Below are 21,955 nucleotides of genomic sequence, written 5' to 3'. Positions count from 1 at the left end.
TTCACACAGCTTGAAAAAAAAAATAATACAAAATTTAGTGAAGCTTTGAAAACTGGGAACTCACAGCTACAAGTATTTTTAAATGATAGCTCAAGGAATTATTTCTTCCTGGGTAAAATGGTGCAACTTTCCAGCCTGATGCTGGAGTGTTTCCTGGCAAATCTCAGCCTGCTGCATTTCAGCCAACATCAATAACAATAAATAAATAAATATATAAATAAAATTTTAAAAAATGCACATTGGATAAGATTTCAGTGTTTCCAAAGCAGACATATGCAAGGGCATACACATGCATATGTAATCCCCAACACCCTACATCTGCAAAAAAAATGGATATTCCCATATTATTTTTCATGCCACATTTTGACGGCTGTTCTATTGCAGTCATAAGAGGCTTGGGGTATGGGACTTAGTGCCTGTTAAAACTAATTACACTTACCATTATCATCAATTAACCCCAATTAATGTCAGACAGAAATGCAGAAATGTTGAACCATTTTCTACGATTCAGCACAGATGAGTTCAGGACATCTTCAGGCTATGCATGAGAAAGTATCCAAAAAAGCAAAAGCCCTCCTCTAGGTTACGTACACATCACTCTGTAGAGCAGCCTTTTGCCGAATCGGTGTTGCTTGTGGAGACTGAGCAATTAGTGCTTTCTATCACCAGGTCTTTCAGCACCAGATGGGAGGGGATGTGTTTCAGAGGTCAAAGATCTCAAGCGTGACAGCTTGGCTTAGCTGCATGACACAGGAGTTGTACTACAGGCATGGACTTTGTCACTTACCCAATTTCTCTGCATTCTAGTATTATTAATTTTCCTAGTACAAGGCAGCTTGCTGTGGAACTCTGATTTTGTCAATCTTATAAATATTTAGTGTAGAATGAAAAAAATATCTTTGAAGCTTTTCAGGTTTTGAATTCTACTGTTCCAGACCTGATTTTTGCTTTCTGCTTCAGGCCGTGGGCCCTTGCTGAGTAAGGATTAAGCCTTCTGCTTTATGTGATAGCTCAATGAAAGTGACTTCAGTGTTGTTGTCCTGGTCCATTTTTCATCCTAGTAAATTAAAGGAATGGAAAATCTTTTGCAAATTTCTGCACACAAGCTGAAGGAAGGTCAATGGCCCACAGGTCAGGGGCGAGCTGTACATCAGGAGCACGATCAGCTCAGTGCAGCTGGAGTAGTGCTTTAAGAAAGAGGAGAGGAGAGAAGGGGAAAAAAAAACTAAAAAAAATAAAGAGAGTAAAACTTTATGCTAAAAAGTGTTGCTCCCCCAACTCATTTTAAAATCTGAATCAGCTAGCTCACTCAATAATAAGTATTATGACAAGTGTGTATGGTTTTGCCATATATCTTTTTCATATGTAGCTTTGCTGTTAAACTAAGAATGGAGATTGGAGTCACTTGTACTGAATTAACAATACGGTATTTATGATATTAGTTATAGGTAACAGTAGAAGTGTACTAATGTTATTGGAGACTCCTGCCTGTGCCTCTAGGGACAGTGGATCTAAGAAAGCAATTTGGCCACAATGCTCAAATTTTCTGCAACATTTCCGAAATCAGTGGTTTTATTCTGGCTGAAATATGTAGCTTGGAAACCTAGGGCAGAGCTAAGTGTTACAAGGATAAAACTCTATTCAGAATATTCTCTGACCGATTCTGCACCCCCCTGCAGCACTCAGGCCCTTTTCTGATCCTTTCTGTTGCCATCAACCACATCAGGATTTGGAAAGCTTTCTATGATGATTATTGCATGTGTGCAAGCCAAAGACTGTTTTTTTTCATTATCGTGTAAGGATACAGCATGACAGACATGACAAATACTGTGACAACTAGGTCTCTTTTGTTACTTGAATGGATTTAATTCTCAATGGAAGGTGACAAGCCCTCTTAATCTAACTTTTTTTTTTTTTCAATGCAGCAATGAACACTGGTAATGAAGAAAAAAGGAAGAATTTATTTCTGAATCAGAAATAATACCATGTGAAATATGAAACCCGGTTCTTTTTGTTTTATGTTGTTTTTCTTCTTTAAGAATGGAACCTGGTTTAGTGCACAGCAATACAGAAAAGCATCACTAGTTACGTTAAGAAAAATTATCATGAAAGAGAGCAATATGGATCTTTGAAACTGAGGTATATAGGTACTAATGCTTCATTTCTTTCTATGCTAAAATAGCCTTGGATACAATCTTATACACCATAGCTGTGAAACTGCTGAACAGCATTAGGCTGTAAGGAGCATGAGTGTGATCTATTCAGCAAAGCGCAGGACAGAGAAAGGAGAAATCCATGTTGCAGATCAGTGTTTGTGATATATAAATCATTGTATCTGATCAACTCAATTGTTGTATACAGTCATGTCTCAGCCACGTCTCCTGTTTTTTCTTTCTAAAACTAAGGAGTAAGAACAAAAATCATTAACTTATTGGCTCAGAACTGTGTCTGGTCCTTAGAGATCAGAGATCATGCTTCAGAGAAAGCTGCAAGAACACTAAAACAACCGATTTTGAAATAATAATTTGAAATTTCCTACTGCTGCTCTTTTTGCCTCATATTAAGCCTGGCTTATGTCATGGAGTACTGAGGTTTTTAATCCTTTCAAAATGTTAAGCTTTGTGAAGTGTTTTGATAAGTTCAGCTGAGAAGCACTATATAAGCCAAAGTATTATTATTATTAATTGCTTTATTATACAGAATTTGTGGATGTCGAGGAAGGTCTGTGACTTTGTTGTTGCTATTTATTTATTTATTTATTTATTTATTTTTGACTACACTAGGCCTGGCAGGGTTTGCACAGCATATAGCGATAGGCTTGGAGATTTTTATTTAAAATATATATATATTTTTTTGAGTTTTGTTTGCAGAAATACACATTTCAAGCATTTCACTTTTCAAGTTCTTACCACATGAAAGAAATTTCCTTCTGTATCCCTGAGATAAGTGCAACTATGTCTTTATCTCCACTAGAAAGGAAGAAACTAAGTGAAGAGAAAAGAGGCCGACTTCATCTGTTGCTACCATAAAGCTGTCTCTGACCCTTCAAACACTTTTTTTTTAAACATTTTCTTGTTGTCTTTTGTAACAGTAAGGATCTCACGTTTGTACTTTGTCACACTGTCCTACCTGAGCTTACTAATGAGTAAACTGACAAGTAGGAATTTCAAATTCTCTGATAAGCCTAGACTGTATATTGCATAGGCTTTTACTTGTCTCTCTGTGTAAGGTTTTTTTTTTTTCTTTTCATACAATATATGGAAGTTTGCTAAATAAATAAATAGAGCAAAGCATATATCTGTTAAACCTTCCATATTTTATGATGAAGAGTCACAAAAGTATGCATACCTCTCATGTAATAAGCAGCATGTCCTCTTGAACGTGAACTTTACCACTGACTTGGTGGAAGTGGGGCTGGGCCTGACATTGATTTATTATTTTTTTCCCCAGAACCCCATATGTTTTTGAACTATTATGCAACAGCCCTTTTGACATTTCTCTTTTAGCTTGCTTAACAGTTTGCTGAGAGTGCCAAGAAATTATTTTCACCTTCCATAACCGCTTTGTTTTTTTTATTCCTCTAAACCCTCATACATTTGTTCTGTATTCTTGATCTTTGTTGTCTTGCAAGGCAGGAGGCTCTTGTATGGTCACTGAGTAGCACAAGAGAAGAGGAACCAAATTGTCTGAGGGCTGTAGCTATCAAGGCTTGACCCTTCCTTAACTCCTGCATACAAAGCCGGTGATCCTACTGCAGGTCAGGAAAGAGTGTGATTCTCTTTATGACCTAAACATGCATATATGGTACATGCCAATGCCACTCACAGCAGTTTGGAAGCAACTGCCTTTCTTAACAAGAAATGGTTAAAAAATCCGCAGCTTCTTTTGTATTTTATGTTGTGCTACATACTTGGAAGCTTGTTCATTGTTATCAAAGGCAAGGTCTTAATTCAAAGAGACTTATTGTAATTGTATGACCTAATTAGAATTGAGCCTCTGATCATACATATTTCATGAATAAATGAAATGACTTCGTACATTCTTTTCTTCAGTCTTGGATATGTATCCTGAGTCAAAAATGTACAGAATGTATTATTGCAAATACATGATTTTCTTTGCCAATATAGCTCTGCAAATGTTGGCATGGTGCTGTCTCTTTTTCTGCAAGCTGATGTCTCTTTTTATTAACCATGAAAAAAAAATGGAACATGGACTAGTGACAATTTTCTTTATTTATACACAGTTTTAATGAACAAAGATGTAGCTTGTCATAATTTACAGGATTTTCATGGCGTTAGATCTGATTAGGTGCAGAGGGATGCACCAATGCTTTTATTAACATTAACTACTCCACAGTTGCTGCTATCAAGCATTCTCAGAGTACAGAAGAACGCAAAAGGCCTTGGTTGCATCTCAAGTGAGGTAGATTATATTTTCTGTCAGTGCCTGACTGTAGCTTTCTGACTGAAGAACTCACATGATGTACGTAGAGTGACTTTGGATGACTTGGCTGTTGAAAAATTTGATGTGATCCTATATCACATTTTTCCAAAGTGACAGTAACTTCTCATTACAAATTCAAGCATCTCTGATCCTTAGAAGTGGTGGGCTTTTCTTGCTGTCAGCACAAGGCTGTGAGCATTGCTGCCAGAGCCGTGCAGTAAGCACACTTAGATTGCCAACAGAGAGATTTCTCTGTCAACAGTTTTGGCTAGCTATGGAAAAACTGCGCTTAGTCTCAGGTATGTCATTGAGACAAGTCCCAGAAGTAACTTCTTGTTGCTGTGGGTAAGAGGCTCTCATTTATATTCATTATATTTATGTCATAGCCTTGATGGGATTGACTTGATTTCCCCCCATTGCCTTACTTACAAAGCTTCTCTTTCCTCCTCTTTCTTCATTTGCTGCTGTCTAAAAGGGCCTTGTAAAGACAAAATAAAAAATAAAAATCTGAGCAATATCAGGCTTGTCTCAGGGTTGTATCAGGCAATTCTCAGGCTTGCCTGTCAAGGTCTGACATTAACTGTTTTCCACTTACATGACAGTTGGCAGGTAGATGTCTCTTTGTTGTTTAAAAGGGAACTTTCTTTGTGTTTTTCCCTGGCCTTTCTCTTTCATTTTCATGCAAAATTCTCACATTTCCTTATGCTATTAATATTTGCTACAACTTTGAAGGAAGCCAGAAATTGCTCCTCTTTCATTTCCTTTCCACAAATCCCCTGATCCTTTGTTTTGTGCTATAAATAACGGCTGGCTGTTTCCAGTGCTCTACCCGGATATTTCAGCAAGCTGAATAGCTGACTGAGGGCTGCCGCCTGCCACTCCGATGCTGCAGGAGGATGCCTCCACGTGCAGGGAGGCAAGATGAGAGACATCCTCGTAGGGTCAGGTGTGCATGTTCGCTTTGCCAAGTGTCAACTCCAATTACTGAATGCTGCCTGCCAACATCTTAAAAATGCAGCCCCTTCTAAAAGTACGCAGAGTACTTCTTAATTGCAGGAAAACTCTCTTTCTTTTAATTTTTTATAAAGTGAAGCATAAAAGATTTAAATGAAAACTTTTAAAGGGTAGGGCTTGAAATGTGAGAATGCTTGCAGTGTTGCTGCAGTGCATCTGATTCGAAACCCTAACCTGTAAATTGGCACAAGTTTTATTGTGCAGTAATTTAATCTCATTTCTACTAGGTATTTTCTTCTTAGATTCAACATGAGGTGACTATTGCCCTCTTTGGGTAGTCAATGTAGCTCTTGACTATTACAAAAAACAGATTTGAATAAAACTGTGATGTCTTTAGATGGAGTCCAAGAAGGTGCTTCTGATGAACCTCATTGATGACAGTGATCTTGGGACTCAGCTCTTGGTGTAAATCTTAGTCCTTTTCTATCCAAAAACAGGTAATGTACAGACTTTAAGATGCATTCGATAGCAAGTATAGCTTGGGAAGGGCATTCTGGACACACAGCACTCTGGAGTTAGATTCACCAGGTTTAATACAGCCCAGTGAGATTAAGTATTTTTCTGTATTATACAATTGATCACCAGGCTATATGCACTAAAAGAACCTCTGCTGCAGAAGACCAGTGAGCTTGGTGTTTATAGCAGACCTGTGCAATATGATTTGAAATCCCTTTGTTGAATTAGGTATTTGGACACTATGCTATAACCATACAAGGACTAATTTTCTGTGTTTATCACTTGCCAGTGCACTAGTGCACATCATCATCTGGAGTAACTAGCTTCTTTCCAGGCAGACATGATGAGAGTAGATGATCTGAACAGAATTTGGTTGCCTATAGGCTTAATCTCCCCAAATTTGTCTGCGATTTGTTCCTATTAGCTCAGATTGCTTCCTGGCAAGCTGATTTCTGTGGCTCTTTCCTTAATTGTACCCAGGGGTTACTGGAAATAGTCCATGGGATATCTGGAGATGACGCTGCATCTAAGTGGCAGAAGCCTGTGAGATGCTGCACTGCCTCATGTTGAAATGTCTACGGGAGCCAAGCCTTTGTGCCAGCAGTAAATGAGTTGTCTGAAGCTTCTCCAGTGAGTCAGACCACCGCTCCTCTTGAGCAATTTAATAAGGCAATGTGCTGATCTATCTAGTCAGCTGAGGTTAAATGTCACACCCGATAGAAAATCTGCATGGAGACAGGCATTTATACAACTGCCCTTCTTCACGGGCTTTCAAACACCTCTTCTGCTCACAGCAGCATGGAAACCAAGAGGTTTTCTCAAGCCTGCTCTAAAATACTTCTGAGGATTCTCTGCTTAAATGGAAATATGCCTAAGACTTACCATATATTTGGAAACTTGAAGCTCTCTTATGCTTTTCTAAAGTCATGGAACTCTGTATTTTCAGAGGTACTCAAGGGTTAAATGTGAAATCCGTGGGAAATAAGGATGTTTGAATATTTGGAACCTAGGACCTTACCTTTTCTGTTCTTACAATTACTTTGCCAAGCCCAGGCTCCTCTCTGCCTTCTCTGGTGGGATTTTATTGTGCTGGAGAATTGCGGGTGACTACCAATATTCTGTATTCTCTTTCTTCCAGTTCTACCTAATGGGTTGTTTCTAGGTGTGTGGCATACTGGTCCCTGGTCAGTGAATCATATCCAGCTTACTGATGATTGCTAAAGGCATATGTTATACATGAATATGTAGGCATATGTATACGTGAATTAAGACTCGTAAACAAAATTTCTAAAGCTGCTAATGATGGCTGCAGTGCTGTTCAGAATTTAGTATGGAGAAATTTGGAGTAGTTGAGACTGCATAGAAGAAAAGAGTTAATGTTTATTTTTATTTTTGAAATTGCATAGCAGCCTAGTAGAAATCACTTTGGAAAAGGCCCAAATTAAAAAGAGCAGCAATAATCATTTCATTAAATCTTCTAGTCCCAAGCTGGAGTTAATATCTTTTTACGATGCATTTCCAACATTTTCAAGAAAAAAATAAAAATTGACAGGTAGATCTTATGTCCAATTCTCTGGGTAGGCAGGGTAAACGTTTTTACTCTAGTGAACTGTCTGCTACAGCTTGGAACCTCTCTGCAAGAACAGAAAAGAATGTCAAAACTCAGTGAGAACAGGATTATTTTAAATTAGCTAAGGTGATCGTGGTTTTCCTCACCACCCATTTGCAGTTCACAGATTGAAGATAAAGGTGTCTTCAAAGTGAAAGCTCTTGTGTTTGGAAATGAGTGGTTCTGTGGAAGACTTTGGATTGAGAAAATTTCTCATGAAAATCACTATTCACAATACCTCAGTGTGCTGACAGAAGTGGCAAAATTGATTGGCAGCATCAGATATACTTTAACTTTGTGTTTGAAGGGAGATGTCAAATATATCTTTTAACAGACACTGTGAGTAGTTTAAAAACTAATGAAGAATAATTCAGGGCAAAATATTGAAAATAATGAAGCTCAGCTGGTAGCAGCAGCTCGTAATATAATTGTTTCACATTGTTTTTTTAGTATGCACAAAAGATTCTGAATTTTTCAAGCTGAACAATCAAATGATAATGGAAAACTTTTAAGAATGGGAAGTGGGATGAGAAACATCATTGCATATTTAGGTGCATAGTTAAGTCTACAAAGCTATTTCAAAGAAACAGGGAATTACTTCTTGACAAGCTGCCAGTGTGTTAAAATTTAACTGCTGGGAATAGGTTTTGGTAGTTTGTAGTAACAGGTATAAATTGTAAGCTCCATGGTCAGAAATAACACATGCATGGATGTGTTGCATCTATTATGCAGTACAGAAATCTTCTCCGCACTTCTGCATTTGGGTATATAAAACATTTTGGATTTTGTAGCTGTAGAAATCTGTTTGCGATTTAAAGTCAGCATTACTAAACCTCAGCCAGCGAGATTATGACAACTCTCCAATCCACACTAATAATTCAGTGTGAAATATTTTCATGACACTTGTAGCTCTGTCAGAGATCGAAACTGTTTATACTTTCTGGACACATTATATTAAAAGTAAGAAGCATTAGTATGCTGAACGCATTCACAAATTCTAGTCATGGTGGATGTGCTGTGATAGGAAACCTATAATTTAAACCCAGCCCTGCATTATCACTCATGTTTACTTCTCTGTGTAGTAGTGATTTGTAACAGGTGTCTTGTGATAAAACTGCCCTGTCTGGACAGGTGATGAGGGTGAGGACAAGTGGTAAAACCTGAATCACAAACCAGATTCAGTTCTGGTGTCTTTACAGCTGTGACATTCTTCATATGTGTTGGGTTTGGTCCCTCCAGGAAGGGTAACTTTTGATTTTGTGTTTACTTCAGTAAACAATTTACCCCACATCCCCATCCAGCACCCTTGCCTGACTCTTAGGGTGACAAGGGGTGCAAACAAATGCTTTCCCCCTTAAATCTGCTTTGGCCACAAGGCCGTCAGTGTGCAATGACTTAATGAGAGATGGCCTGGCTCCTCTTTGCCAAACTCGTGCATGTAATGTTTACGACACAGTCAGCCTCTTGAAAGAGAAGGCTTATGTGATCAAGTCTGCCTTTGAACTTTTGGATTCAAATTACCAACTCAAAGCTTTGTCATACAGTTGCAATAAATCATATTTTAATAACTGTTGAACCCTTTGAACATAAAGTTTTATAGCAACACTTGCAGGAATTAAATATTTCCATCGAGTCTCAGTGCTTATGGCCTAAATCCATTGGATGCTCACTACATACTACCCATCCCAGTTGAAGTGGGGGCCAGGGTTTGCCTTGGGGTGGGGGCTGATCATGTTGAATACTGAACAAATGCATTCAGTAAGGGTAATAACCTTCTGTCCCAGAGGTTATAACCTAAAAAACAGGCCTGAAAAGGAGTGTGGAAATGGGGCAGAACACAGCAGTTGTGCAGTTGAGAGTTTCCTTGCCAATCTGATGATAGCTGTGATTATTATTTTTATTTATTTATTTATAAGGGATGATGGTCAATCATAAGCAGTTTGAGGATGCAGAGGTATGTAGGGCTACAACTCTGCCAAGACTGCATCTTTGCCACCATACCCTGCCGTGGTTTGAGAGGTCTCTCCTGCATCTCTCCTGTTCCCTTCCTTATATGTTCCTCCTCAGCAAACGAGGTGCCATCAGTCACAGCTCATGCAGTGTTGGGGGACATGCAGAGAGCCAGCAAGCAGGCACAGCTGTGTCTCTCGGTGGTTCTTCTGCTAATCTGTTATTCAGGGGCAAAGCCCCAGTGCAAGGGTGCCAAAGCCCATGTCAGCAGATCCTACCAACTTACTTCAGAGCAAGAGTAGGTCCTCTGAGTGCTGAAACATCTTCTGTGGTTTGAATTTACAGCCTCCTTCCACTTCTGCCACCAAAACTGTATTTTCCTGCTTGCTTCTACTACAATAAGAGTATGATTGCTGAGGGGTTGTCTACATAAAGGACTGTAAGGATTCTTTTCTTTTTTTTTTTTAGGGCAAGATTGCCAGAGACCAACAGTCTAAACATTTCACAATAATCGGTCCTAATTCTGAGGAGAAATATGTCAAATTTTGTTACTAATGACAACAATCCATGTGCAGAAGACAATATCAGATGTCAGTGAAAAAATAACTTCTTCTTGTGTGAAATTTTAATTACTTTTTTTTTTTTTTAAATAAAAAGTACTATAGCACGGAGATAAACTCGAAGTTGGAATCTCAACTTTCGACATACATGCTTTAGCAGCTTTTTATATCTGGTAGGCTGAAAGGGACATATAAGAAATGGGTTACTTGTAACTAATTGTATCTATGTGGTGGGTTAGATAAAACTGAGTTTTCCTTATAGTCAACAAGTAACTGCTTACAGTCAGTAAGGAATTGCATTAGAGTTTCTGATACACATTTTTCAGATCAGTCAGTTAAGTAATCACAGACTGGAGAAGTGTGTACACACATCAGGATGTCTCCATAATGAGAAAAATACTCCTTATTTTATTGTTCTATGACAAGATACAAAAAGGAATACAGCAGGGTGAAAATTCATTTTGTGTATAATGAACAAATGAAAAGGCTTATGTCACACCTAAATGTGCAGCAAGTGTGATTTGGGCTGCAATAAGCTTGTAATGCTTTTCTTAAAATATAACCACAAATGCAAGGCTATGCCTGTGCTGAGCTCTGTACAGTCATTTAATGGCTGTAGCATTAATTTCCACTAATGCTTTCAGTGTCAGAGGAGCAAAGCAGGATCTGGCTTTCTGCCAGCAGAAATTCTTCCTGAGAGCAAGACCTCTCTGTCCCAGGACCTTTCTTGCAGCATTCGTATATACTGCATTATGTTGGGTCTTAATGATTCTCCTTGTTACGTAATTCCAAGCTGCTTCAGCATTTGATGTAATCACTTATCATGTCCATAAAGGCTGGGGATAACCTCTCCTGTTCATACAGTAGACCAGCACCAGAGACAAAGCCCAAGCTCATGGCTTTCTACAGCTTTATTCTCCATATTTTGTACTACCCTTGTCAGTAAGCTTTGTTGAAGGGGGAAGACTGTAAGATGTGCCTTGGGATACTGCTCTCACAATGATAAAGCAAGCAAGGTGTGACAGGGTTCAGAACTGGTGAGTAAGCACAGATAAGTGGACTGGGGAGGGGAGTGGGACTAGGGGACCTCCAAGGGTCCCTTTCAACCTCAGCTATTCTGACCCTGCTTGATAAATGATTCAGGTAGTACCAAAACCCATTGTTTGGTTTAGTAAACCAAACAGGTGGCTCTTTTTCTTTTTTACCAGGATTATCTTTTCTGCATATTTGCAACCAGGTACAGATCCTGTGTGCATTCAGTGCTGTGCAGTTGGCTTGTATGCAGGTAAGATTTATTAGAAATACAGTCACAGAATGTGCTGGGGGAGACAGAGAAAGGTTGTGTAATCCATGCTTCTGCCCCAGGACAACCTTTTGTTGCTTGCCAAGCTATCTGAGAGCTGGTGCTAACAGTCAAATATTAATTATTTAGAAATATTTTGCTGATCATTGGAATTAATTATTACAGAAGTACAGAGGTTGGAAGGGACCCTGGAGGTCTCCTGTCCAACCTCCTGCTCCAGGCACATTCACTTGGAGCAGGTTGCTCAGGGCTGTGTACTGGCAGGCTCTGAGTCTCTCTAAGGATGGAGACTCTCCAGCCTCTCTGAACAATGTACTACAGTGTTTGGCCACTCTCACGGAAATTTTCTTTTACTTCCATCTAGTCGGAATTTCCCTTGTTCTGGCTTGTGTCCATTGTCTTTTGTCTTTTCTACTGAGCACATTCAATCTTCTCTATACCCTCCCATCATGTAGTTGCACTATGATGATGGTTTATTATTTGCATTGAACCTTAGGAACCAATACTGCAGTCCCCTTGCTTTTCTATGGAGCTGCAAGAGGACGGCGCAAACCCTTTATACAAGAGCATATAGTTTTCTGAGTTTGAGTTGTTTGCAAAGTGTTTGTGTGGAGGCTATTGCTGCTTGCTTTTTAAAGTGCTTTTAAATAGCTGCTAGAGAGGGGGAAAAAAGTATTGTCAAAGTGCACTGAAGGGAGTAAAGAAACCCTTTTCTTACTTTGTAATATCTCCCAAGGAATGGCAGTATTGCACATTAAATTTATGAATCAAGAAACCTACTAACTAGCTTACCTGGAGGCATTATTTCACTCTGCTAAAACTTGGAATGAGCAACTTAAGTTGCTCTGTTTCTGCTTCTGAGCCTTCATTAAGGAAAGAACCTGCAAAAGTGTGCATGTACATGGTTGTACTTTGTGGGCCCAGTATGTGTGCACAGTGTTCCACTTGATAACAGCATTTATCATTTTATAGGTTTGTGAGCATGACTCTCTAGGCAATATATCTACCCACCAATGTATATAAATTAATTAACATGCTTATGGACTGATCCCCTGGCTTCACTTGGCAACCAAAGAGGAAAAGCTGCCCTGTAACTATGAATATGCAACGGGTCGTTTTTTTTTTTTTTTAAAAAAAAGCACAGTTTCATGTGGAAATTCCATTCTGTGTCTACCTCAGAAATGGAACCAGCAGTAAGACCTCGTTAGCTTTTAGAAGTTGTGCTAATTTTCAAACACAAGCTTCTATACTGACATAGAGTGTCACTTAGAAGATTTATGGTGGCCTTTTTGGTGGTTCAGGATTGTATTGAGTGTACAGGGCAAGGTTTTGGTAGCTTTGTATTGGAAACTGGTAGCTCCCATGGCAGCAGAGATCATCACCAGACTACATTCAACGAAGCAATGTGCAGAGAGCATTCCCAATTTGTACTCCCTCTATGTCTGTGTTGCTTCCAAAGGGACAGTCTTCCAAAACTGAGAAGAAAAACAAAGATTGTAAGGCAACATATTTACACAAAAATGTGAATGGAAGTTAGATCATTCAAATGAATTTACTGTTAAGATCAGAAAGCTTCATTCTGTCCTCAAGAAAAAGGACAGTTTTGGTGGCGAAAACTAGTTTTGGTTCAATAAGAAATTGAATACAAGTCTTTGACATAATATATGAAAATGATGAGGGAACTATACAAAGCAGTCAATAAAAATAAATTGCTACGGAAATTGACAACAGCAAGCTAGAGATACTAGGAAAAAGTCATGGCATGTATTTTCTATATATACTTTCAGAAAAAAAAAGTCATATGCATAACATTGACTCTTGTAAATTGCAATACATAAATTATTAAAATAAAAAGGGTAGTATTTGGCGCAGGGTTCTATTTAAAAAAAATTATGTCAGATTACAAACTGTTCTTTTTCAACAGAGGTGTTTTATTCACTTGGAAGGAAATGACTAAGGTATAGCTCATTTGGTAACTAGGTTTTGGGAAATCATCAGCTAGACCAAAAATTAAATATTTTGGATATGTGCTATATCTTCTAATTGTATCTCTCAGAACTGTTAGAGAAGGAAGACCCAAGTTGTCTTCCCCTGTGCAAAAGGAAATTGGTTTGGGCTTCAAGTTTCCAGATGTGGTCTTTTGTTAGCCCTGAGAGTGCTACATTTCTGCATGATACCACTGTGCTGAAGATTGCGCTGAAGCTGTCGTCTTCACGTGATTTGAGTAACAGCTTCTGTTAGGTAAAGTTTATGATTAAGTTATAATATAACTAAGTACATATTTGTTTGAGAGGTTCAGACTAGGTCCCAGCTGGTGTCTATGCAAGCTCTCAGGTGAATATGCTGGCAGAAGTTCTCTGGATGTACAGACAATGTGAAGTTGTTCCTGAGGTAGCATCAGAAAACAATTGGCAGGTTTTTACTAGCAGTTAAACCCCATTTTCCTTGTGCAAAACAGAAACCAGACCCCTTTGCCCAAAGATCATTTTCAGGTTTGTGTAAGCTCCTACTATTTTCTGAATATACTCAATCTTTTAAACTAAATTGTTAATTACAGTAAAGAATTTACATTTGGATTCTTGTACTTCCTTCTTCCTCCTCATCTTTCCCTCCTGCTTTTGGCCCCATCAAAAGAAATGACAAAAGGTCTTGATTATTGTCCCGAATGTATTTTTAAATTCTGTGAACAGCAGGACAATTAAAACCTGGCTTCATATGGATTTGTGCCCTTGTATTCCAGCTCCCACTCTCATACACTTGTGCAGTCCTGCCTGGCAGGGATCAGCATGCCTTGTGGCTGTACCAAAGCCTCATGTATGCCTGTTGCCTGCATCTGCCAGACAAAGCGTGTGGTGAGCTGAGGATTGAAATGTGATGGCTTTTCTTTCAGTGGAGGAAATAGCCAAGGTTCCTCTCCCCTATCCAGACACTGATTCTTGTGAAACTTTCCTCATGTGATTAAACTGGCAAGTTAGTACAGTAATTAGTTATGGATGGAAGAAAGAAACTTCTTGTTTCTCTGCAGACCCCTCATTTCATGAAAACTGAGGCTAAAAATTCAGATATTCTGAAGGCCAAAGAAGGGTGAGGTACTGGTTTTGTCCACATTAAATTGTAGTGACTCTTTGAAATTTTAGACTGGATAACATTTGGGCCTCGGAGCAAAAGTGTGTGTGTTACACATACTTGGGACATTTAAAATGTTCACATATATAAAATGTTCATGTATAAATGTTCCATAATATGTATGTTGTGGGATATATTATTGTAAATGGACATGTTTGTTTTACATTGATATATTGCACCAAAGTGAAACAGAGGACTTTGTAAATAATATGACAATGTTCTTGTTTTTCTTCTGGCTTTGGCATTCAAAAAAATACAAGGTTTGGAAACGAAATGTAGAGAGTTACAGTACTGGTGATGGTGTGAACATCACAGTATCAAGGCGAGTCCTGTAGAAGGGGACTACATCTGGAAACAGGACTATATACCTGCCAGTCATGAAGACACGGTCAGGGATAAACATATTCTTACAGCGTTATAGAAATATTCCTCAGTGCCTTGGAGCCAGGACTGTTTTCTTAAACTGGGCAAATTCTCCTAATATATAAAGTAGGGAACATATTAGCACAGTATTTCGTGTCAGGCTTTTTTTTTTTTTTAATTTTCTGCACCACTTTTATTCAATATTTTTTATAAAATACTAAGTTAATACAGTTCTTTTTGGGTTGAACTTTGTTCTCATCAGTTTCCTACCTCACTGATGACCAATTAACAGCATTTCAAATAAAGTGTCTGTCTTACTGGAAGTCTGGGCAGATTTATTGTAGAATGTTTTATCTTTAGGATTGGACTGCGGGGTCATTTAACTCTAAATATTGAAGGGTATATTGCAGAGTTGCAAATAGAAAAAAATCTGTTGTCAAATGATATTATGTCAGGAAAAACTTTTTGAGAAAAATTAAAAAAACCAAAAACTTCCTTTGGCTCTGATACTTTTGTGTGTGTGTGGTTGTAGCTTATCCTACAAAGCAAAGTTGTTTATGTTCTCGATTATCTCTCTATACGTGCCTGCCTGCCCATGGCACTCCTTCGGGCCTCTGGCCAGCCATGGTCCTGCACGCTGACCACAGAGCACCTGTGGCTAGTTGTGCTGGTTAAGCGTGATGGAGGAGCATGACACATCAAACTGGAGGTGGGCGAAAGCGATTTCCACCATCTATTAGCAACAACCAAAGATGTATCATCTGGGTGAAATGAGGAAAAGTGGAGGTGGACTTGAGGGAAGGGCTATCTCCATGGCTATCCCTATGTTAAGCAGTATTCTGCAAAAAGTGAGGATTTAGGAAGAGGGGCACTGAGTACTGAGTATGTGCCCAGAGAAGGGCTATGAAGCTGGTGAAGGGCCTGGGACACAAGTCTTATGGGGAGCAGCTGAGGGAACTGGGGTTGTTTAGTCTGGAGAAGAGGAGGCTCAGGGGAGACCTTATTGCTCTCTGCAACTACCTGAAAGGAAGGTGTGGGGAGCTAGGGGTCAGCCTCTTCTCACAGATAACTAGTGATAGGACAAGAGGGAATGGCCTCAAGTTGTGCCAGGGGAGGTTCAGGTTGGAAATGAGGAGACATTTCTTCTCAGAAAGAGCAGTCAGGCATTGGGACGGGTTGCCCAGGGAGGTGGTGGCGTCACCGTCCCTGGGGGTGTTCAAGGAAAGGTTGGACGTAGTGCTTAGGAACATGTTTTAGTGGGTGACATTGGTAGTAGGGTGATGGTTGGACCAGGTGATCTTGAAGTCCAACCTGAATGATTCTCTGATTCTGCCCAACCCCAGTGCCCTTGTGCTCCAGGAAAGACCACTTTGGCCAGTCTCTACTTTGCCCCTGGTGGTCACAGAGCAGGGAGCAGGCACCCGAGGCTCTGGGCGAGCACCTCCCGGAGGCAGGCCCGGCACTGGGGTCCCGGCGACACCCGGCCGCCTCCTGGGGGTGCCGGGGCCCCGGTGGCGGTGCCGGGCGCTGCCCCACGGGGGCGTGAGGCGGGGTGGAGAGGCCGGGCCGGGCCGGGCCGGGCCGGGCGGAGCGCCTGCCCGTCGGGCGGCTCGCTCCGTGTCTCCGGCCGCGTCGTACCCGCCTCGCTACTTCCTTCCCCGCCCGGACCCGCGGCATGGCCGGGGAGCCGCTGTCCTGCCGGGTCTCCCTGGGCAGCCGCCCCGCCGGCTACGGCGGCGGCGACCTCGGCAGGCTCCGGGAGCGCGAGTTCCCCCGGCTCCGAGGTACCGCGGGGCGGGCAGGGGCCCCGGGCGCCGCCCGGGCTCGGCGGGGTGGTCCCGGGCACCGTGAGGGGCTGGGCGGGGGGGCTGCAGGGACAGCGGTGGGATGGGGAGAGAGGTTTAGCCGTGCGGGTTAAAGACAAGAGAGAATGGAGATTAAAGTGGTAAAACAGCCCTTGTGTGGTACAGGTGTGTCGTTAAGCGGGTGTTTGTAAATTGCTTCTGCGGGTTATGCAGCTCTCCTGCTCACACATGCCATTCGGCGTGTTTATGTACTGCACGTGTTACTTAAATATGCACCTATTGCTTCAAGTCCAACCGTAATGAGTATACCCAAAAAAACAACTCAGGTATTGATGCCCATGATATTAGTACTTCAAAATACTTAGCAAAAAAAACCCAACAACAACAAACCAAAACCCAGCAACTAAATAGAGAATAAATAACGTCACTTCAGATGCCCTACACCTGTTGCTTTGACCTGTCTTTATGTTAAGTTTCACGTTATCGCCCCTTTTTCTCATTTCTTGGAGTTTTTGTAGTAGAATCTAAGCTGGCTTTCTCACACGCAAGTATTTCTGAGGAAAAAAATAAAGAAATTTGACTTTTTCTCTCCAGGGGAATGTGGAAAAAACTTAATGTCAAACAGCAGTTTGAAGAGTTTTTCTTCTGTTAGCCACAAGCCTGTAAGCTGATTTCAAAATCTAATATTTAGCAATGTTAGTTGCGTCACTGAAGGCTGGATAACAAGAAACTGCTGGTGGTAAATTCAGGCCAAGATCCTGAAAAATTAGTGTTTTATAACCAAAGCCGTTGTTTAGCCATTTAAACAGATGTCTTTACAAAACCCTTGAAAATCGGTCTCTTTTCTCGTGAGTCTCCCAAGTTTTGAAATCAAGCCTATCTACTAGTGAATGGCATCTGGTGGGTCTGTCTGGGTTCCCAAGTAAGAGGTCACTGCAAAGACAGCATGTTAGGAGCATATTTACCTCCATTTCAAAATGTTATGGCTAATGTAAGCTACTAAGTTACACTTCAGCCATGCAGTTTACTAAACTAAGACATGGATAATAAGTATTTGAGAATATTTCAAGAAAACAACAGCAACAACACACACAAGGTATAAATTAGAATCTGTCATAATTTAGCTAACTGAAAACAGAGGATAGTCTATGGTAAAGGAACCTAGATTGCAAATTCCTTCTACCCTTCCTAGAAATTCAGTGTTTATTTTAGGTTTTTATTATTTTTTAAATTTTTATTTGAGAATTTTGATGCTTTATTCAATTCATAAATAGTCTTCCATTCATCTTGAGAGCTCCTCACATCTATGAGGAAGATTGGTGTCGTAAACTGATCGCTGTGTGTATATATATGTGTTGTCCTGCCTTGGATCCTCATGTTAAAAACAGGGGCATCTCTCCTCTAGTCAGGAACTTGTGTCTTTAGGTAATGGCAATACTGTGTAAGGTTAAGTTTCCCTGCCTTAACGTGTCTGTCTGGCTCAAAGTTGACTATTTGGACTAGTCCAGGAGCTGGGTGACAGTGGAGCAGTGTGGATGATAAGCATGCTGCTTGTACTTGTTCCTTGGCCCCTTTTGGTTTAGCCATATAGCTGTATCCATGCTGCTGAAGGTCTTCACTGATGTGGATGTTACAGATGGCTTTTGAAGCTGTAGGTCTCTGTTGCCTTGCTGAAATAACGCAAAGGGAAGGTGGCTCATGTACAGGTTAAAGCAGTAAAAGTGAGTAAAGGGGCCTCCTCCAAGTGACATACAGGAAATTAGTGGGGCTTTCAGGTATTTAGCTACATAAGCATTTTCAGGGACCTGCCAGAACATAAAGGAGACGAGGCAGGAGTTTTGAATCTCTGATGGCCTCAGGTCAGCTTTATGGGTAAGTCCTGACTGTACAAATGATGATTCTCAAAGGAACCTGTTCAAGGTGTTGTGCCTCAGTACTGCACAGAGCTGTTGCCATTTAATCCCTTCTGGTAAGGAGTGTTCTTAACCAGGTCCTCTAGGTAAAAGAGAACAAACTCTAGGTAGCTAACAGTAGTGTCTTGCTCTGCCTGTTCATTTGGGACATATCTCAAAGATCTTTCCATCATTAAAGATGTGTAAAAATCCCAATTTTGCTGTTCACTTTTTATGTGTTGAGTTTTTTGGTTCCCTGTCTAGATATCCATGAATTAAGCCTAGGGGTCCATGTTGAAAGTGTCAACCCATTACATGCAGACCGTGGTAATAAAAATTAGTGCATGTGTGTGTATTCACTTCTTCCTGATCACTGATACTCGGTGCTGTTTGCTAAGGACATCTTGTGCTCTCTGGGGAAGGCAGAAGCCTTTTCTGTGTCATAAAGTTTTGACTCCATGGTGGTAATGCTTCTGGTGTAGCTCTAGTATGAGTAGTTGCACAAGTGTCTGTTGAGAAGATGGTACAATATTTATGTGTAGGGCCAGCTGCTGGACATACTGTAAAGGCAGGATTTTTTTTTTTTTCAAAGATGTTCTGCTTGTGATCTTACCAAAGTCTGTGGGAGTTTCACTCTTGTCTCCATCAGAAGGCTCTTTCTGAATGCGTTGGGGATTTCCCTTTCAGGTTCTGTGAGGGGATGAAAGGATCGGGCATACTTCCTTGAATCAGCAGGGCTATGTCTGTTTTGATACAGAAGCCGTAAATTTTACCTTTTAAGCCAAGGTTTGTCTTCACGTTTGTAACTCAAGGGCTGTTAGCCGAGGGCTTGAGCAGCCCCTTCTAAAAATATATGTGGAGTCTGTGAAACTGATCTGTGTTTCACAGGCAGCAGTGTATGTGCAGTACGTGACCTTGACTTTAATCTTGTGAACAGCATACCCTTATCTGCAATGTAGGATTGTAAATTATGCTTTAGAAATGGCTAAAGGAATCAGCAGGAGTTTATAGGTTCTGTTGTTAAGTAATGGGAATGAATATGCTTCTGTGATTTTTATCTTAGCAAAGAAAATACCGGCTTTGGTTTGTATCATGTTTTTAAAAAAGAAAAAGCAGACGTGGTTTGTGATGCAGCATTTGGACCCAAGACACCTTCCCAGTTTTGGTTAGGTGCCAGTATTCTTCTCGAAGGTAACTGTCTCCATTTCAGCGGGAGCTTTCCAAGAGCGATAAGCAATGGATTACACACGCACACACCCCAAACGAAAACCAGGGCATATTAGTGATCACGTACTCTTTAAGGGCTGTTGACTCTCTGAAGGTACCTTTATTTGAGCTAAAATACACTGTCACATTTAATGTCAAATGCACTGCCACGTTAAATGTCAAATGTAAAAACGTAATGCCCTACTAATTTCATGTTTTACCTTAGCAGTCTGTGTGTGATTATGTCCAACTAACAGTAACAGTGTAGCTTGCCTGTTTAAGAACAAAGGGCAAACTAAGCTTTGAATGACAAAACTGGCCTTTGTTTCCTTGAAACTCAAATGATGGTTCATGAACTGGTCTCCCTGCGAGCGCTTATTCTGTTGTTCGGTTAAGAAGTAGCTGGGTAGTTGCCCTTACACAAAAATAATACTTTTTTACTGATACTACTGGTAATTATTTGCACCGATACTTTTCCTGTAAGCAGCTAATAGGCTTAGCAGGTTTTCTCCGTGCATTTCAGTTAGTTCTCAGTGAATCTGTTAGTAAAGGTCAGCGCTGTCCTCTGAGAGTAGAAAAGCATATTTATTTTGTCACATTTGGGATAATCCGCAGGTTTGGCTAAATTTGAGAAGTAGGAGATGCATTCTGGCGTGTCAGCTCAGAGTAATTCTGTTAATAGCTGGCTGCTGCTTGCGTTTTATGAAACGTGTGAGGATGAGTGTACCGTGAGCCTGCCGAGCTGTGCTCAGCTCCTGGTTTGATTGCCAGTGTAGGCGTGACCTCCCTTTCTCCACTGGTACGGAAATGTGGTTGCCTTGTCAAACCAGTAATTCTGCCAGCTTTGGGTCTCAGCTTTCGGTTTGTGCCTGTTTTATATATATAATTCTTAGAAAAAAGGTTTGTAGCCTGACATTTTTTTGAAAGAAAAGACCAGATCTGGCAGCTGTCTTCCACTCGTGTTTGTTACTTTCTGCTCGTTTGCTGATTACCAGCAATTGCTACCTGTGAATGAATCTGGTTTTTTCCAATCTGTTATTTGCTGGTTGAAGACTAAGTGTGTGTGTTCAGCAAAAAACTTTCATTATTAGCCTCTTTGCACACAAGTTAGCAGTATTCAAGTCTCATCATGTCGTTTCAAAAACTAGGTTGATATAAGGAGTAAGTTTATTCTGACTCACTGTTTCCCAAGGTCTGTGCTGAACTATAAGCAAGGCATGTGGCATTTTACTTGTTTGCCTTATGGCTTGGAGTCTTTCTCCAGTGGACGTTTTTGCCTGGCGCTATCCCCGCGATCAAGGGGAGACTCCCTGTGCAAAGGACAGGGCAGCAGAGGATGCGCGTTGGTTCCTTCTTGCATCTGACCGACTTTTCCCATTCCTGGGAGTACAGGATGCCACTTGGTGCTGCTGGTGGTGCTGAGCAGGTGCAGGCTGTGGATGGGCCGAGGACAGCTTCTGTTGCAGTGCTCTGGTCCAGAGCAAGAAGGAGAAAAAGGTGATTCCCCTCAGGCTGTGTAATTTGAGTGCAGATACCCAGGGTCCCTGCCTTTGGCTAGATTGCACATGGACAGCTTCAGCCCAAGCAGTGGTAAAATGTGAAGATACAGGATCCAAAATTTTAGCAGAGTGAGTTTGAAGTTGTTACATTCTGTATAAGTCGTAAACCATGAGTGAGGTACAGCAGTCATCCCAAATGCATACTAGCATAGCCTTTATATCCTGTTGGGCTGTCTTACAATTTATATTAGCCACATGCTTTTTGTGTGTGGGGGGGAAAATAACAGTTCTTTACAGAACATATTATTTTGATCTTTTTTTTTTTTTTTTTTTTTGGCAGGTTCTCTGTAAATTTAGTATTTGGAAAAGTTTAGGATTCAGAAAATGACACTACATGTATTTTAGGCATCTAGAGTGACTGTCAAGATGTTAAAAAATGTATCTTCACGGATGTTCGGATCTAGCTAGTTAGGAAGAGTGGAAGCAACCTGTGAGACCTATTACTGAAAAGCTGGGAGCTCCTTATCCCACCTTGTGCAAGGCTGGTGGCTGTGAGATTCCTGGGCTGTTCACCTGCCGCCGTTCTTGCCTGGATACCCCTCTAGCCCCAGTGTCACAGGGTAATTTGATTTTGTGAAACACATTTTTTTATTTGCAGGGAAAAGAAAGCAAGAGAAATTATTTATTGAAGGAGGCTGCTGGTGGACAGTTCAAAACAGTCAAAGACAT

General features: G+C 40.6%; 1 protein-coding gene across 2 annotated transcripts in view; it reads left to right on the top strand.

The window, feature by feature from the left end:
- Positions 1–16,279: 16,279 nt before the first annotated feature.
- The window catches only part of MOCOS (molybdenum cofactor sulfurase), a 233,051-nt gene continuing 227,375 nt past the window's right edge, over positions 16,280–21,955 (top strand). The window contains exon 1 of one of the 2 annotated variants that reach the window (XM_040549019.1): positions 16,280–16,608. In XM_040549019.1, coding sequence (XP_040404953.1) covers positions 16,500–16,608 — 109 coding nt within the window. In that variant the 5' untranslated portion in view covers positions 16,280–16,499. The remainder of the gene's footprint in view (positions 16,609–21,955) is intronic. The other variant, XM_040549017.1, reaches the window with a different exon arrangement.

This window comes from Cygnus olor, chromosome 2 (assembly GCF_009769625.2).
Source record: "Cygnus olor isolate bCygOlo1 chromosome 2, bCygOlo1.pri.v2, whole genome shotgun sequence".
Lineage (NCBI taxonomy): Eukaryota > Metazoa > Chordata > Aves > Anseriformes > Anatidae > Cygnus > Cygnus olor.
This window is presented reverse-complemented; position numbering and strand designations above follow the sequence as displayed.